Below are 18132 nucleotides of genomic sequence, written 5' to 3'. Positions count from 1 at the left end.
GCACTGGGTAGGGTAAAACTAACAGTGTAAAGTCCAAACAACATCAAGTTTTAAAAGCTTTAGGAAAAAGAAAAGTTTTTAGCTGAGCTTTAAAAGCTGCGATTGAACTTGTGGATCTCAGATGTTCTGGATTATAAACTGTTGAAGCTGCAAGAAGCACGTGACACTGATATTTGAAAAAACTGCACTAGCTTCTGATGTATTTCTGGCTGAATTCAGAGTACCAGTTCTAACCTTTAATACCCAAATAGAGTTTAGGATCTGGGGTATAGGAAAGGGCCCGTAGTTCACTGGCAGAGATCTTAGTTTACCACAGTGGAGGCTGGTGGCCCTGAAGTCAGTGGGGCAGTGTATTCGCTCCTGGTTTCAGTCAGAACCAATCAGAACTCTAAAGAGATGATCTGGGTTTCAGTCAAAACTCTAAAGGAGCTATTTGGGTTTCATTCAGAACCATCCTGAATGCGTCCAGTTCTGGGCACCACAGTTCAAGAAGGACGCAGACAAGCTGGAGCGTGTTCAGAGGAGGGCAACCAGGATGATCAGGGGTCTGGAAACAAAGCCCTATGAAGAGAGACGGAAAGAACTGGGCATGTTTAGCCTGGAGAAGAGAAGATTGAGGGGAGACATGGTAGCACTCTTCAAATACTTCAAAGGTTGTCACACAGAGGAGGGCCAGGATCTCTTCTCAATCCTCCCAGAGTGCAGGACACGGAATAACGGGCTCAAGTTAAAGGAAGCCAGATTCCAGCTGGACGTCAGGAAAAACTTCCTGACTGTTAGAGCAGTATGACAATGGAACCAGTGACCTAGGGAGGTGGTGGGCTCTCCCACACCAGAGGCCTTCAAGAGGCAGCTGGACAACCCTCTGTCAGGGATGCTTTAGGGTGGATTCCTGCATTGAGCAGGGGGTTGGACTCCATGGCCTTAGAGACCCCTTCCAACTCTACTATTCTATGATTCAGAACTCTAAAGCAGCTGTCCAAGGTCCCTTATTTCTTTCTCTTTTGCACATGGCCCATTCAGTGGGCTGTTCTGATCCCGCTGCTTCTCCTGCGCGCAGCAGGAGATGGCGGCAACTTCCTTCTTTAAAAATAAGTCGGACTTATTGGAGGGTTTTTTTGTCACGTGAAGAAGGTTAAAAGGGTGCAGAAGGTAGACAATGTTGTGAGGGGGACCCGCGAAAATCCGTGGCTGCCCAGTCTTTTCCTCATGTCCCTTTAACTTCAAGGAGGATTCCTCTGAGAAGCCTTTGGCGAGAAGCTAGCTGAGCTTATTGCCTCTCGCCTTCTTTTAGCTCTGACTGTTGCGGACCAGACTTGGCAGGTGGGAACATCCCATCCCCTTCCAATGTCCACCCCCCCCAGCCTATCTAAATATTTTGGTTTCCCCAGCTGGAAACCCTGTGAAGAAATGTTATATTTTTGTCTGTTTGTTTAGGTATCGTGGTGTTTGTATTGCGCCAGTGTCCTCCGAGTGAGGTTATAATGTAACTAAGTAGGCCAGAAGCCCTACTGGGCCTAAGCCAGTTCTGGCTGCCTTGGTTACAGATGCTTCGGAAAGGAAGCTGATCATCTGAAAATAGTTCAAATCTTATCATGGAATAGCAGAGTTGGAAGGGGCCTACAAGGCCATCGAGTCCAACCCCCTGCTCAATACAGGAATCCACCCTAAAGCATCCCTGACAGATGGTTGTCCAGCTGCCTCTTGAAGGCCTCTAGGGTGGGAGAGCCCACAACCTCCCTAGGTAACTGATTCCATTGTCGTACTGCTCTAACAGTCAGGAGGTTTTTCCTGATGTCCATCTGGAATCTGGCTTCCTTTAACTTGAGCCCGTTATTCCGTGTCCTGCACTCTGGGAGGATCGAGAAGAGATCCTGGCCCTCCTCTGTGTGACAACCTTTGAAGTATTTGAAGAGTGCTATCATGTCTCCCCTCAGTCTTCTCTTCTCTAGACTAAACATACCCAGTTCTTTCAGCCTCTCTTCATAGGGCTTTGTTTCCAGACCCCTGATCATCCTGGTTGCCCTCCTCTGAACACGCTCCAGCTTGTCTGCGTCCTTCTTGAATTGTGGAGCCCAGAACTGGACGCAATACTCTAGATGAGGCCTAACCAGGGCCGAATAGAGAGGAACCAGGACCTCACGTGATTTGGAAGCTATACTTCTATTAATGCAGCCCAAAAGAGCATTTGCCTTTCTTGCAGACATATCACACTGTTGGCTCCTATTCAGCTTGTGATCTACAACAATTCCAAGATCCTTCTCGTTTGTAGTGTTGCTGAGCCAAGTATCCCCCATCTTGTAACTGCATTTGGTTTCTATTTCCTAGATGTAGAACTTGGCATTTATCCCTATTCAATTTAATTTTTTTGTTTTCAGCCCAACACTCCAGCCTATCAAGATCACTTTGAGGTTTGTTTCTGTCTTCCAGGGTATTAGCTATCCCACGTGGATTCCACAGACTTGTGGCCTGGTTTTCACTGGTGTGGGTGGGATATGCGCTAATGTGCATTAAATAATGTGCATTAGCACAAGTGGAATGAAATTCTGTTTTTTTAAAAAATCCGATTCTGTCAATGATCAGATGACAGGACGAAAGGTGCCCAAACATCTGTGAAAGACAGACGGAATGGATTTAACAAAATCCGAACATCACTAGTTAGGGTGAAACTTCAAGCAGGCGACTGGGCCCTGCACCAGAAGTATGTACACATCCAGCCCTAATTAAAATAAATAAATCCTTGATGGTTAGAATTTGACAAAGGCTTTGAGCAAATCGTCCACACTGGAGGAACTGCAAGGTCTCCTTAAGAAAAACCAAAATCCGGAATTCTAGGCCATTTATTAGTCTTGGACGTGGCAACGATACTCACAGGGGAAATGTTACTCATACAAGTCCTGGACGGATGTGGCTTCCAGGATTGTGCCAGGTCGGGGCACGCAGTATGGGCCAAGCATTTGAGTTGCGTTGGTGGGATCACCGATAAGGGCTTCTTTTCTTCTAGGTAGTTCTCTGCCCCACTTCTTGAAGACATAGGTTTTCAAATCAGCAGCTGCCTGTTGAAGGCCATTGCTGGGGTCCTCCTGAAGCCTCTCAAGAGCTGAAATAACAAATAACAATAATAATAATAATAATAATAATAATAATAATAATAATAAATTTATTTATTTATTTATTACCCGCCTCTCCCTCTGGATCGAGGTGGAGAAACAACATGGAATACAAAATATTATAAAATACATAAAACTGATTAAAACGTAAAAACATTATTAAAATAACAGCCAGCCAGACGTCTTAAAATTCGACTGGGTAGGTCTGCCGGAATTGATCAGTCTTTATTGCTTTTTTATATTCAGAAAGTCTATTGAGTTGGTGGATCTCTCCCGGCAGGCCATTCCACAGTTTGGGAGCGGCAGTGGAGAAGGTCCTCTGGGTAACAGTTGTTAATCTAGTTTTGGCTGGCTGGAGTCAATTCTTCCCAGAGGACCTGAGTGTGCGGGGCGGATTGTACGGGAGAAGGCGATCCCGCAGGTAACCTGGACCCAAACCATGTAGGGGTTTAAAGATGATAACCAACACTTTATTATACTTTGCCCTGAAACTAATTGGCAGCCAGTGTAGTGATTTTAAAGCTGGCGTAATATGGTCACCCATGGATGTACCAGCCTGGCTGCCATATTTTGCACTAGTTAAAGTTTCCGCACTAGGCTCAAAGGTAGCCCTACATAGAGTGCATTGCAGAAGTCGAGCCTTGAAGTTACCAGCAGATGCACTACCATCTTCAGCTCTTCCAACTCTATGGGCCAATGTCAATATGGGCCATATGCCAATGGACCAACTCTTTAAACAGCCTAAGCAAGAGCTCAGTTTTTGGATCTAGCTTCAGTCTGGCATGAAAAAGCTCAGTAAACTGATGAATTTAATTGGCTTTGGAAACTGGCAATTTGAGGATGAAAGAACGACTTTGTGACCAGGAGCCTTCTGTTGGCATCACGAAATGCGAGCACTTTATATCTAGATCTAGATATCTGATTCAACCTATTCATTCTAGAGATCTAGTTTCTAGAGAACTAGATCTAGAATTCTCTAGATCTTTTAGCAGGAAGGCTAAAGTTTAAAGTTTGCATCAGCCACGACATGTGGATCTAGAGACCTTTGATCCAGCTGACAAGAATGGCCATGCTATTTATTCCCTTTTAATCTCACTTTCGTCCAAGGAGCTCAAAGGGACATGAATGCTGTACCTCTATTTTATCTTCACAGACCCTCTATGAGGTAGGCTAGGTTGAGAGATAATGACGGACCCAGAGCCGCCCAGTTTGTTTCATGGGGATTAGCACCCAGGTCTTCAGTCCAAGTCTGAAACTCCACCCACTGTACCATACTCTTCTCCTTCGCAACTGGCCATAGCTTGATTCTGAGTGGCCCTTGGTCAACTCCATCTTCACCTTGGCCTTAGCAACTGCGTGACCCTGTTGACCACTCACACTGGTCCTTCTACGAGGGGAACTGGTGTGCTCCCAGTCATTCCCATATCGCAAAGAGCATTTGTGCCCATGAGGCAAAAAAACCTGTTTTTGAGCTTTTTGCTCATGCTTGAGAGAAAGTGGAGGAGAGGCACTTGTCGTGCAGGTGAGCCTTGCGGCTGGCGCAGATTTTTATATTTGTGTGACGAAGCTGCTCTGAGCCTTATGTGTGAAGAGGCCCAGAAACTCGAGTCCGTGCCCATTTTCTGGCCAGTTCTCTACTTGTGCCGTTAAAACCCAGCTTGGTGGCGGGACGAGGGGAGGAAGAGGAAGACGTCATTTTGCTCGGTCAAACGGCCAGAGCTGCTGCTCTCCTCGGAAACAGTATAGAGGTGCATTTTTGTTACTTACAGGTCAGCAGAAGTTGACGCGTGGCTTCATCGAGGTCTGCAATCTGCATGCTTTCCAGAATTATTCCTGAAGAAAAGACGCGTTAAGCAAGGAAAGGCCAGAGTGTTTAGATGGTGGAGTGTCACAGGGTGAGGTGGGGGGATATTTACTCATGTGTAAGTTTACAGAAGGGCCCCGCTTCAAAACATTTGCAAAGCACTGAGGCTGGGGAAGTCAGGACATTCCTGCTTGCTGTGCAGACAACTATCACAACTTTAAAGAATGTGGTGGTACCGTGAAGCCAGTGTAGGCTGGTGGCTCTGATGCCAGGTGGGTGGTGCATCTGCTGAGTTTCAGTCGGAACTAGTCAGAACTCTAAAGAAGCGATCTAAGGTGCTTCACAGCCCATCACACTGCTTTGCACCTTGGAAAGCTCCTTTAGAGTTCTGGCTGGATCCAACTGAAACCTGGAGTGGATTCACCATCCCACTGACATAGGAGCCACCAGCCTCCGCTGCTTAAAGACTGACAAATCTATCCTGTCATAAGCCTTTATGGACACTGCCCGGTTCATTGAATCCTAGATTTGGAAGGGACCTCAGACCTCATCTAGTCCAACCCCACCCCTGCTCAAGGCAGGCTTTGCTCTGCAGGGCAGCTACAGCATCCCTGACAGAAGGCCACCAGGACCTCTGCTTGAATGCCTCCAGCAAAGGAGAACCCACCACCTCCCACCTCCCATTGGAGACTTTCTCCTAATGTTTAGCTGAAATCTGCTTCCCCACAATGCCCACCTGCTGGAAGTGTTAACCTCAAATTGCAGACTTAGGGATACCACAAGGCTATTAGTTGTTTTTGCTGCAACAGACTAACATGGCTACTCCACTGGAAATAATTATAATGTTCTCCTCCTTGGGACAGCTGGACAAGAGGCAGCTGGACAACCATCTGTCAGGGATGCTTTAGGGTGGATTCCTACATTGAGCAGGGGGTTGGACTCGATGGCCTTGTAGGCCCCTTCCAACTCTGCTATTCTATGATTCTATGATTCTATGACCTGGGTCAGAGACATGGGTGAGGAGCTGCTGAAACGTTTCGGGCCAGAAGTCCTTATTTTTGAAAACATCTTTTGGAAGCTCTGAAACTTCCTTGTGGCTCACACGTCTCCTCACCACCACTCCTTTGCCTCCTACCTGATAATTCAAGAGCTCTTGTTCGGATCTCTTCACAGCTGCTTTGGAAATACGTCACTGCCTTGTTCAGCAGCTCTGCTTTCATCTCTGGGTTGATATTAACCTAAAACGTAGCAACCGTAAGACTCAGTTGAGTTTTCTGGGGTATCATCAATCCTCCTCCTCCTCCTCCTCCTCCTCCTCCTCCTCCTCCTCCTCCTCCTCCTCCTCCTCCTCCTCCATCATTTATTGCATTTCTATACCACCCTAAAGCCAAAGCTCTCTGGGCAGTTTACTAAAGATTAAAACATTATAAAACATATACAAAATTTAAAAACATAAAAACATACAACAGACAATATACACAAAGGCAACATACATCTAAAACCACCTTTGAGCTATCAGCCATACCTAAAAACACAGAGCTGGGATTGATTAAAATCTCACCACATGCTGCTAAATGCCTGGGAAAAGAGAAAAGTCTTGAGCTGGCGCCAAAAAGATAGCAATGTTGGTGCCAGGTGGGCCTTGTGGGTGAAATCATTCCCTAATAGGGGGGCCACCACAGAGAGGGCCCTATCCCTTGTTGACATCTTCTGAGCCTCCCTCATAGTAGGAACCTGGAGGAGGACCTTAGATGTTTGAGCTTCCTGACTGTTAGAGCAGTGCGACAATGGAACCAATGACCTATGGAGGTGGTGGTCTCTCCCACCCTAGAGGCCTTCAAGAGGCCGCTGGACAACCATCTGTCAGGGATGCTTTAGGGTGGATTCCGGCATTGAGCAGGGGGTTGGACTCAATGGCCTTGTAGGCCCCTTCCAACTCTACTATTCTATGATTCTTTCAGATCAATTCATCAACTCCCAACTCCCAACTACAACTCCCAACATCCCCAGTCAGCATGGCCAATGGCTGGAACAGACAGGCCTTGGGACTGATCCAGCACAGCCCTTCCTATGTTATGGCCCACGGCCATGCTGTCTTGGGATAAGGGGGTTGAAATCCGACACATCTGGACAGAGCCAAATTGGGGCAGGCGGCCACGACCGGGTGGAGCACCATTATCTCCTTCCACTTTAGCCAATGTGCCTTTTCATTCTGTGCGAACAACGGTGGTTGGCATGGGCTGCCAATCTCGATGTACAGTTGGCAAGGCCATCGGAGGTTCGATGATGACTTCGCGGCCAGGCCGGCCGCGGTCTAGCCAATCATCTACAGCCCTTCCTCTTCCACTCTCCTTCGGCCGCAATGATGCTGCACTTGGCGCCTGCTCATTCAAGCCCCCGCCCCACAGCCCTGCTCTCTCACCAGCTGCCTGCACAGGTGCATGTGCAGATTTGGGAGGCTCAGGCTGGTGGAACGGTACAGTTCTTCAATATGGACCCTCAGTTTCTTCTTTGCCAAAAACCTCACCGACTGCAGAAAGGCAGCTCTGCACGCCTGAGAAAAAGAAAAGAAAACGGCGCTGTTTCGGAACGTATCAGAAGGTTGTTGTTGTTGTTGTTGCTATTATTATTATTATTATTATTATTATTATTATTATTATTATTATTTACATCCCACCCTATAGCCGAAGCTCTCTGGGCGGTTTACAAACACCGTTTTAATTCTCTGTTGCAGAGAATTGAGAAGCCGGGCAGTGAAATAATTGCAGGAATTAAAAGATAAAAATCCCTTTAATTTACACGATCACCTCTCCAGCTATCCACGCATCCAACCATATCCCAAGAAATGACAGATTTCAAAGTTCTCCTCTCCAGTAAGAAAAAACTGCTGCTAGCTCTTGTTGGGGATCTCGAGAATTCCCAGTGTCCATCCGGGCCCAGAACCTTGGAGTACCTGCTCTTCCCCAGTGTGGATCCTCAATGCCTAATTTTAAGAGTGCTGAATAAGAGGATTGCTTAGAATCCAGGGGTGCAATGCATCCAAGGGCTGTCCCACACTGGAGGCAGTCAAGAGGCAGCTGGACAGCCATCTGTCAGGGATGCTTTAGGGTGGATTCCTGCATTGAGCAGGGGGTTGGACTCGATGGCCTTAGAGGCCCCTTCCAACTCTACTATTCTATGATTCTAAGTTACAGGAAGCCACATTCCAGCTGGACATCAGGAAAAACATCCTGACTGTTAGAGCAGTACGACAATGGAAGCAGTTACCTAGGGAGGTTGTGGGCTCTCCCACACTAGAGGCCTTCAAGAAGCAGCTGGACAGCCACCTGTCAGGTACGCTTTAGAGTGGATTCTTGCACTGAGCAGGGGGTTGGACTTGATGGCCTTATAGGCCCCTTCCAACAAGACACAGGCTGAGTGTGCATTGAACTGTGCTGCACTGAACGGAAAAACATAACCATAAGAGCCAAGCTGGATCAGACCAAAGGATCACTAGTCTAGGACAGAGTTAGGCAACATGGTAACTAGGGGCACAGATGTCCCCTTGGACACCTTTGATGTTGCACACCGAGGTGCAATAGCCCTTGCACTTTTAAAAAATTAACATATTTTTTTTTTACCAGCTGCTGGAATTGCTGTGAAATAGGTTTCTGTTGCTGCTGAAAACTCTAGGTTTCAAAGGACTCTAATTTATACACTTATAATTTATTCTTGGCCATGCCTCCCCGGTCACTAGCCCTCCCATTTTGTAGTGATGCCCAGAGGGGCATCTATACCACCCTGCTTCGCTACCTGATTCTCCTCAAACCCCGCAGCAGCGCCGCTGCGAAGCAGAATCAACGCAGGTGCATGGCAGGAGTGAGCGCAGGCTTCCGGGCAGGGGAAATCGCAGCACCATTGTCAGAAGGCGGGAATCGAGAGCAAAGATCGAGGGACTGGAAAACGGATGGATACTGTCGTTTTTATGTTTCTGATGGTTTTAAAATTTTGTATGCTTCTTAAATGTTTACTGTTTTTAACTTTTGTAAACCGACCAGAGAGCTTCGGCTATGGGGCGGTATATAAATGTAATAAATAAATAAATACATAAATAAAACGGAGAAAACCGTTTTTGTTTCTTTTCTGGCCACTCTGCGCAACTTTGAAAACCTGTAGCAGTGCAGATGCGCTACTACGGTTTGTTAATTTCTGCTTCATATGTCATAAATCCCCTTGCTTTCATTCCCTGGAGTTTAACATTGTCAGGGCGGCTGTTCCTAGGCTTGTCAGCCCCATCCCTTGCCTGCTGCCCTGCATTCCCACACTTAGCTTGCACTGGGATCTGCCCCGAGCTACGCCCACTTTCTTAACCTGAACCGATGATAGATGAAGAAATGACTATGGTGACATCAGAGCAATGGAAAAACTCATGGGAAAACAACACTTGGGAACAGCACAGTTTCACGAGGAAAAGCCCGACGTGACTGCGAGTCGGTGGCTGCATCATATAAACAACGGGGCGCAATGGCGCAGCCGCGACAGGGTATATAGAGTGTATAGAGAAGCCCCAGGACAGATTTTTCATATTGCCAAACATGTTCATGGCCCCAAAAGGTTGCCTAACTCTGGTCTAGCGGGTTGAGATCTGGTCAGTGGAATTCGCAAAGAATGAACGAACCCTTCAAACTTCTCTAGTTTAACCAGCATTATGCGCCAACAGTTAATCGGCTCAAGTTAAAGGAAGCCAGATTCCAGCTGGACATCAGGAAAAACTTCCTGACTGTTAGAGCAGTACAACAATGGAATCAGTTGCCTGGTGAGGTGGTGGGCTCTCCCACACTAGAGGCCTTCAAGAGGCAGTTGGACAACCATCTGTCAGGGATGCTTTTGGGTGGATTCCTGCATTGAGCAGAGGGTTGGACTCGATGGCCTTGTAGGCCCCTTCCAGCTCTGCTATTCTATGATTCTATGAATGTGCAAGGAGCAGGGTCCAGCGCTGAACAAGGGATGGGTCATCTACGTGATGGAGAGAGATGTGGTCCTCTAGGAGAGAAGGGATGCCCAGCCAAGGGGTGGTCCCATTCCTGTGGTTTTGTGGGACCACCGAGTAGGAAATCAGTTCTGGGACTTACCTCAGACACTTTGGGACTGGGGTCATGTTGATGAATGAGAAGTGGCACCAAATTCTTCTTGACTTGCTCACCGAAAAAGGCTTTGTATCTGAACGTTGTCCAACCAGCCAGGATGCCAAAGAGACGCAGTGCAGCTCCGCGAAGCTCGGAATTGTCCTATGGAAAAGAACCCCAAATAAACAGACAACGGAGATGCATGATGTAGTGATGGCCACCAATCTGGATGGCTTTAAAAGGGGGTTGGATAGATTCCTGGAGGTGAAGGCTATCCATGGCTACTAGCCCTGATGGTTGTGTGCTGTCTCCAGTATTCGAGGCAGTAAGCCTGTGTGCACCATTTGCTGGGGAAGATGGGTGGGATGGTGCTGTTGCACCATGTCCTGCTTGTTCATCCCTGGCCGACGGCTGGTTGGCCCCTGTGTGAACAGAGTACTGGACTAGATGGACCCTTGGTCTGATCCAGCATCAGGGCTCTTCTTAGGTTCTTATGATACAGATGGGTTTGTAATAATACTGTAGAAAAGGCCGCTTAGCCTGAAAATGGCGTTGAATATATATCATTTATTTATTATTACATCTACATCCACCTTTTTTCCTCTTGCAAAGAACCCCAGATGGCTCATGTAATCTCCTCCTCTCCATTTTATCCTCATAACAACCCTGTGAGGTAGGATAGGCTGATAGGCTGATGTTTGCCCTGTCCTGGACGGGGTCACACTCTCCCTAAAGGATCAGGTCCATAGTTTGGGGGTGCTCTTGGATCCAGAACTGTCACTGGAGGCACAGGTGAACTCAGTGGCAAAGAGCACCTTTTATCAGCTTAGGCTGATATACCAGCTGCACCCTTATCTGGACAGAGATAGCCTAGTACAGTGATCCATGCTCTGATAACCTCTCGTTTGGATTACTGCAATACGTTATACGTGGGGCTGCCTTTGAAAATGGTCCGGAAGCTTCAGCTGGTACAAAACAGGGCACACGGTTACTAACAGGGACTGGCCGGCGAGATCACATTACGCCAATCCTTTTACAACTTCATTGGCTGCCAGTCCAGGTCCGGGCCCGATTCAAAGTGCTGGTATTAACATTTAAAGCCCTAAATGGCTTGGGGACAGGCTATCTGAAGGAACGCCTCCTCCCGTATGTACCTGCCTGGACCCTAACGTCATCCTCAGGGGTCCTTCTCCGTGAGCCCCTGCCAAAGGAAGTGAGGCAGGTGGCTACCAGGAGGAGGGCCTTCTCTGCTGTGGCACCCCGGCTGTGGAATGAGCTCCCTAAGGAGGTTCGCTTGGCACCTACATGATATGCTTTTAGACGCCAGGTGAAGACCTTTTTATTCTCCCAGCATTTTAACAGTCTATAAATAAATTTTAACTTGGTGTTTTAAATTCGTAATTTTGCATTGCTGCTCTTTTTATCTGGTTGAGCTTTTATACTGTATTTTATTATTATGGTTTTATACTGTTGTTTTATACTTTGAATGTTTTTAATTTTTGTGAACCGCCCAGAGAGCTCCGGCTATTGGGCGGTATAGAAATGTAATAAATAAATAAACAAATAAATAGGCAGTGATGGTCCAAAGTCACCCACTGAGCTTCCATGGCTCAAACGGGGACTAGAACCTGGATCTCCCAAATCCCAGTCCAACACTCTAACCGCTACAACTCATGGGCTGTGACGTTGGCATGGCATCGATCTTGATATGGTGTTGGCTAAGATGGCTTTAAAAGGGGGTTAGATAAATCTATGGGGAATAGGGCTATCAACTGCTACTAGTCACAATGGCTTTTTGCTACCTCCAGGATTAGTTACTGAATATCAGTCACTGGGGAACATGGGTGGGAGGGTGCTGTAGCACTCATATCCTGCTTATGGGCTTCCTATGGGTACGTTGTTGGTCTGATTCAGCAGAACAGCTCTTACATTGTGACATACCTCATATTAGAAATTGCACTTAAACCCCACTGCCTGCAGAGATAAATTTTGACTGGCAACATGGAGGCTTAGGCCACAGCTAGACCTAAGGTTTATCCTGGGATCATCCAGGGTTCGCCCCTGCCTGAGCACTGGATCCCCTGTGTGTCACCTAGGTGAACAGGTTTGACCCCTGGACGATCCAGGGATAAACCTTAGGTCTAGCGATGGCCTTGGAGTTCACAAACAGCAGATGAGGTGGTTTGATCGAAGTTGCACATAGAAAGCTAGGAGGTCAGGGAGAACCCTTGTAGCCCCATCTTCTCCCTGACTTGCTAGTGAATGAACGAATGAAATCTTTATTGCTAAAAGCGATAAGCCATCACAATTCGACATAATAGAAACAAGTAAAAAGATGAGCTAAAATAAATAAGTTCAAAATGGATAATTTAAAGTAAAATAAAAAATAATGAACACAAATGGAATATAAAGATAAAAAATCAAATTAATATACATTAAGAACTCGCGAGTGGGGAACTAGCACAGTACATATACAGGAACGAAATCTCCGGCTCTCCATTGGGAATCTTGGTGCCTAGCTCTCAACTTACTTGCAGCTAAGGAGAATTTTGCAACCAGATCAGTAATAAATACATTATTGCCAGCCAGCAATATACAGCTGGACAACCCTCTGTCAGGGATGCTTTAGGGTGGATTCCTGCATTGAGCAGGGGGTTGGACTTGACGGCCTTAGAGGCCCCTTCCACCTCTACTGTTCTATGATTCTATAATTCCTCAAGATAAGATCAGTCAGAAAGATAACAAAGAATGTAATCAACTTCTTGCTTTTGCGAGCCCCACATATACATGTCTAGGGGATGTATATATAGGGCATTGCAAGAGGTTATTTATTTATTTATTTATTTATTACATTTATATACCGCCCCATAGCCGAAGCTCTCTGGGTGGTTTACAAAAGTTAAAAACAGTAAACATTAAAAAGGATACAAAATTTAAAAACCACCAGAAACATAAAAACAACAGTATAAAAACAACAGTATCCATTTAAAAACAACAGTTCTGGGGTCTGTTAAAAACAAACTTAGCGTTGTTAAATGCTGTTAAATGCCTGGGAGAAGAGAAAAGTCTTAACTTGGTGCCTGAAAGATAACAGCGTTGGCGCCAGGCGAGCCTCATCAGGGAGATCATTCCACAGTCAAGGGGCCACCACCAAAAAGGCCCCCTCTCTTGTTGCCATCCTCTGAGCTTCCCTCGGAGTAGGCATTCGGAGGAGGACCTTAGATGTTGAGCGCAGTGTACAGGTAGGTTCATGTCGGGAGAGGCGTTCCATCAGGTATTGTGGTCCCAAGCCATGTAGGGCTTTATAGGTTAAAACCAGCACCTTGAATTGGGCTCGGAAACGTATAGGCAGCCAATGCAAGCGGGCTGCTTATACGTGTTATATGAATCGGTGTTATATGCTCAAACCTCCCTGTTCCAGCTATCAATCTGGCCGCCGCATTTTGCACAAGCTGCAGCTTCTGAACCGTCTTCAAAGGCTGCCCCATCTATCTGAAAGAACTGGGCATGTTTAGCCTGGAGAAGAGAAGATTGAGGGGAGACATGATAGCACTCTTCAAATACTTAAAAGGTTGTCACTCAGAAGAGGGCCAGGATCTCTTCTCGATCCTCCCAGAGTGCAGGACACGGAATAACGGGCTCAAGTTACAGGAAGCCAGATTCCGGCTGGACAGCAGGAAAAACTTCCTGACTGCTAGAGCGGTACGACAATGGAATCAGTTACCTAGGGAGGTTGTGGCCTCTCCCACACTAGAGGCCTTCAAGAGGCAGCTGGACAACCATCTGTCAGGGATGCTTTAGGGTGGATTCCTGTATTGAGCAGGGGGTTGGACTCGATGGCCTTGTAGGCCCCTTCCAACTCTGCTATTCTATGATTCTATGACTCTATGTCTCCCCTCAATCTTCTCTTCTCCAGGCTAAACATGCCCAGTTCTGTAGACATAATCTACAGGACATCATACTTTGCTGAATAGTGGTCCCAATTCCCTCCCCCCTCCGGAACCCTAAAATTCCCCCCCGGGGGGGAATTCCCCCCTTGTTGAGAACCCATGAACTAGACAGTTTGCAGGGAGGGATTTCTCTTGTTAGCTTACATCAGCCAGGTAAGTGATGGTCTTCATGGAGATGTCGTTGAAGAGGAACCCCACGTCCTTCCCCTTCAGGAAAGGAAAAACCTGAGCAAGCATGGTGAGACCCTCTAGCGCTATGTGGGCGTCGTACAAAGCACCAAGGAAAATAGCCGCGATGGCCTTCTTCTTCTCTTTCACCTGGAAGGACACAGGAGAAGCACCTGTGACGCTGGAGGCAGAGAAACAGTCTTTTTCAAAGAGCTGAAAGTGGTTGGAGAAAGGTGCTGCTGACGCTGCGGTATGAGCGTCTTCCACTTGCTTAGAAGACTATCGCCTGTCTCTAGCGGAAGGGTTCGTTCTCACAGAGGCAACGGTCCACGTCTGGCTTGTAACATTTCAGACTGCAAGTGGAAACTGACATGATGGAATGGTCTTATGCTAGGGATTTTGGAGGAATTCGGTTGGGGGCTTTTGTTGACTTGCCTGCCCCCCCCCCCCCGGTCTCTGCTCTGTCTTCTGCCAGCTGGCCCAACTTAGTGCGCAACGTGTCGGGCCAGCTGGCAAAATTTCTGTAGTTGTTGTTTTCCATAAAAAAAAACATTTGTGCAAATTTTGGCTCCATCATTTGTGCAAATTGCAACCCTAATTCGTGCATCTGAGGCAAATTTGCGCCATTTGTAGCCAAAATGTGTGCACGTCGAGCAAATGAGCATGATTTACGGCTGGCATTTGTGCAAATTATGCGAATGTGTGTAATCTATCTACAGCCAAAATGAGTGCAAATTATGCACATTGGTGAAATTTGCAGCCGTAATTTGTGCAAGTGTCTATTTGTGAAAATCACGGCTGAGACCAAAAAAATATGCGTTGAGACCCCCTGGAACTTGCGGAAACCACGAGGCGAGGCTTGCAAAAGCAAGAAGTCCAATGAGCCCCAGAGATGAACATCCCCATCTTACACACGTACCCACATGAGAGAGAGAGAGAGAGACAGAGAGAGAGAGAAAGATTGATTCCTATTCATGTCACAGAGTAGTTTAAGCTAGAGTCCTTTAATTTTCAGAGACCACCAGCAGTAAAGCCTTTTCTCAGCTGGAAATGTCATTTAGACTTAAAGTGTGCCTGTAACTAGAGAAGTAACTGTAAGAGTTAATGTGCCAGCTTCTGTGGGGGATTGTAGATTGCTGTCTGTCTTGCCTCACAGAGGTAGGCTCAGTTCAGACAACACACTTCTCAAGGGTGGTTTTAGAACTCCACGGTGGAGTTTTTACACCACCGTTGAGAAATCTGGAGAGAAAACTCCACGCTGAACATCCACGCTGAGCAGAGGAGAATTCCTGCACAACCATTGTGTTGTGTGTGGTGTGGAGGGCTCTGTGGAGTTTTCTGTTGTGTTGAGTTGATTTTCCCCAGTGGCTACAAAGGAGTGAGGGCTGCTCTAGGAGAGCTGCCGGTATTGGTTTTTTTTTGTTTTTTTGCAGCAATGGCTGATGGGATACCATCAGGAGGACTGAGGGGGGGAGGAGAGAGGGGGGAGGAACTGTCAATCAAATGTCACGTTGACTTACTCAACTCCACAGGACATGTTGTATGGTAAATATACCCCTTACAAACCCTACTCTTAAGTGGAGTTTTGTCTGAACTGAGCCGTAGAGTTGGTAACCTGCTCTGGTCGGCAACTAGTTTTACAGGGTGGCCACTTGGAGGAGGAGATGGTAGAACTGGGCCTACTCCATTCTGCAAAGTCAATGAACAGCATATCCCGTTGTCAACACCAGGTTCACAATACATATCCTTCTTGCCAGTTGTTCAGCAACTGGAGGGCCACGGAAGTCTTCCAGGGCTGATTTTGGCCCGGAGGCTTTCAGTGGCTGCCACCTAGTCCACTGAATTGAACGTGGAGGGTCTTCAGTAGGGCTGTGTACGGACCCCCCGCTCCGCCCCGCTCCTGATCCGCAAATTGTGGATCGGGCCCGCTCCGCCTTGATCTGCTTAGGGTCTGCTCCACTCCGCTGCGGAGCACCGGCTCTGAATCGGAGCTCTGTAGCAGCGGGGGGCGGCGCCAGGTAAGGCCCCCTCCCTCCTCCCCCTTACTTGCTTCCGTCCTGGCCTGCTGCCAGCTTCACTAGAGCCCACAGCTCAACCAGGAACTGTAGGCCCCGCTTGCGGCCTACACTTCCGGGTTGAGCCGCGAGCTCTAGTGAAGCCGGCGATGGGCCACGATGGACGCAGGTAAGACCCCCCCTCCCCCTTACCTGGCTCTGCTACTGTCGCTGCACAGGCGGCGGCAGCAGGGCCAGGTAAACCCCCCTTCCTCCCCCTTACCTGCGTCTGTCCGCGGTACCGCAGCTGCTTCAACTGAGCCCGAGGACTTGAACAGGAGTCCTCGGGCTCAGTTGAAGCAGCTGCGGGGCCGCAGCTGGATGCAGATAAGAGCCCCTCCCCCTTGCCCCCTTACCTGGCTCTGCCGCTGTTGCTGCACGGGTGGCGGTGGCGGCGGCAGGGCCAGTTGAAGCAGCTGCGGGGCCGCAGCTGGATGCAGATAAGAGCCCCCTCCCCCTTGCCCCCTTACCTGGCTCTGCCGCTGTTGCTGCACAGGTGGCGGCGGCCAAGTAAACCCCCCTTACCTTTTTTGCGGAGCTCTGGATCGAGGCGAAGGATCTGCCTTCACCTCGATCCACTCCGCGACACTCCGCTGATCCCCCGATCCTCTTCGCCTCTGCCATAAGGGGAGGCGAAGCCCCCCGATCCGCTTCTGCTTCTCCGGTCCCAGGAGAAGCGGAGCACAGCCCTAGTCTTCAGCATATTCCACGCACATTCTTCAGCATCAGGTTTAATGAGCGAGGTCTGACCTTGTCAGGAGCCGCGAGGAGAACGTTCCCAAGGGCTTTTATTGCCATCTGCCGGATGCCATGGTGCTGGTCTCCTGCTCTCTCCATCAGGATAGGAAGGAAAGATTTCAGCTGCTCCCTCTCCCCGAACATGGGATCATGAATCACCTGCAGCAATTCAATGCATTCATTGTTATATGTACAATTGGATTTCGTATGTCTAAAACTCAGTCTCCTTACCATATGGGAGTGAAGTGACAGCAACATAGCTTATAATACAGGAAATGGGCCGATGGTTCTACCCAACCAAGGGGAACTCAGGAAGACAGACACTTCCACTTCTATAAATTCTGTTGAGCCATGACAAATCTGAAACGTCCATCATCATCAAAATCGTGGTTTACATGATCCTCCTCCATTTAACTCTCACAATAACCTTCCAAGTTGGTTAGCATTGTTATTGCTTTCTTATCTGCTGCTCATGCGGCGCTATTTTTTATTTCTTCAGATTAAACTGGGAAGAAGAGGAGACATATATCATTTGGTCTCATCAGGAGATCCCCTCGTGGTGCTAACAAAAATTCCAGAGGTCCATTCGATCATGGCTCAGATGATCAAGGCCATCGAGTCCAACCCCCTACTCAATGCAGGAATCCACCCTAAAGCATCCCTGACAGATGGTAGTCCAGCTGCCTCTTGAAGGCCTCTCATGTGGGAGAACCCACAACCTCCCTAGGTAACTGGTTCCATTGTCGTACTGCTCTAACAGTCAGGAAGTTTTTCCTGATGTCCAGCTGGAATCTGGCTTCCTGTAACTTGAGCCCGTTATTCTGTGTCCTGCACTCTGGGAGGATCGAGAAGAGATCCTGGCCCTCCTCTGTGACAACCTTTTAAGTATTTGAAGAGTGCTATCATGTCTCCCCTCCATCTTCTCTTCTCCAGGCTAAACAGGCCCAGTTCTTTCAGTCTCTCTTCATAGGGCTTTGTTTCCAGATCCCTGATCATCCTGGTTGCCCTCCTCTGAACACGCTCCAGCTTGTCTGCATCCTTCTTGAATTGTGGAGCCCAGAACTGGATGCAATACTCTAGATGAGGCCTAACCAGGGCCGAATAGAGAGGAACCAGGACCTCACGTGATTTGGAAGCTATACTTCTATTAATGCAGCCCAAAATAGCATTTGCCTTTCTTGCAGCCCTATCGCACTGTTGGCT

At 47.9% G+C, this 18132-nt stretch overlaps 1 protein-coding gene across 1 annotated transcript in view; it reads right to left on the bottom strand.

The window, feature by feature from the left end:
• Window positions 1-2829: 2829 nt before the first annotated feature.
• The window catches only part of MROH2B (maestro heat like repeat family member 2B), a 96400-nt gene continuing 81097 nt past the window's right edge, over window positions 2830-18132 (bottom strand). The window contains exons 36-42 of the mRNA XM_063118171.1: window positions 16942-17088; window positions 14114-14287; window positions 10026-10181; window positions 7337-7468; window positions 6050-6152; window positions 4878-4943; window positions 2830-3100 (exon numbers count right to left, since the gene is read on the bottom strand). Of these exons, the coding sequence (XP_062974241.1) occupies window positions 2883-3100; window positions 4878-4943; window positions 6050-6152; window positions 7337-7468; window positions 10026-10181; window positions 14114-14287; window positions 16942-17088 (996 nt within the window). The 3' untranslated portion in view covers window positions 2830-2882. The remainder of the gene's footprint in view (window positions 3101-4877; window positions 4944-6049; window positions 6153-7336; window positions 7469-10025; window positions 10182-14113; window positions 14288-16941; window positions 17089-18132) is intronic.

This window comes from Elgaria multicarinata, chromosome 2 (assembly GCF_023053635.1).
Source record: "Elgaria multicarinata webbii isolate HBS135686 ecotype San Diego chromosome 2, rElgMul1.1.pri, whole genome shotgun sequence".
NCBI classification, from domain to species: Eukaryota; Metazoa; Chordata; class Lepidosauria; order Squamata; family Anguidae; genus Elgaria; species Elgaria multicarinata.
Note: the sequence above shows the minus strand (reverse complement) of the source record. Positions and strands in the feature narration are given on the sequence as shown.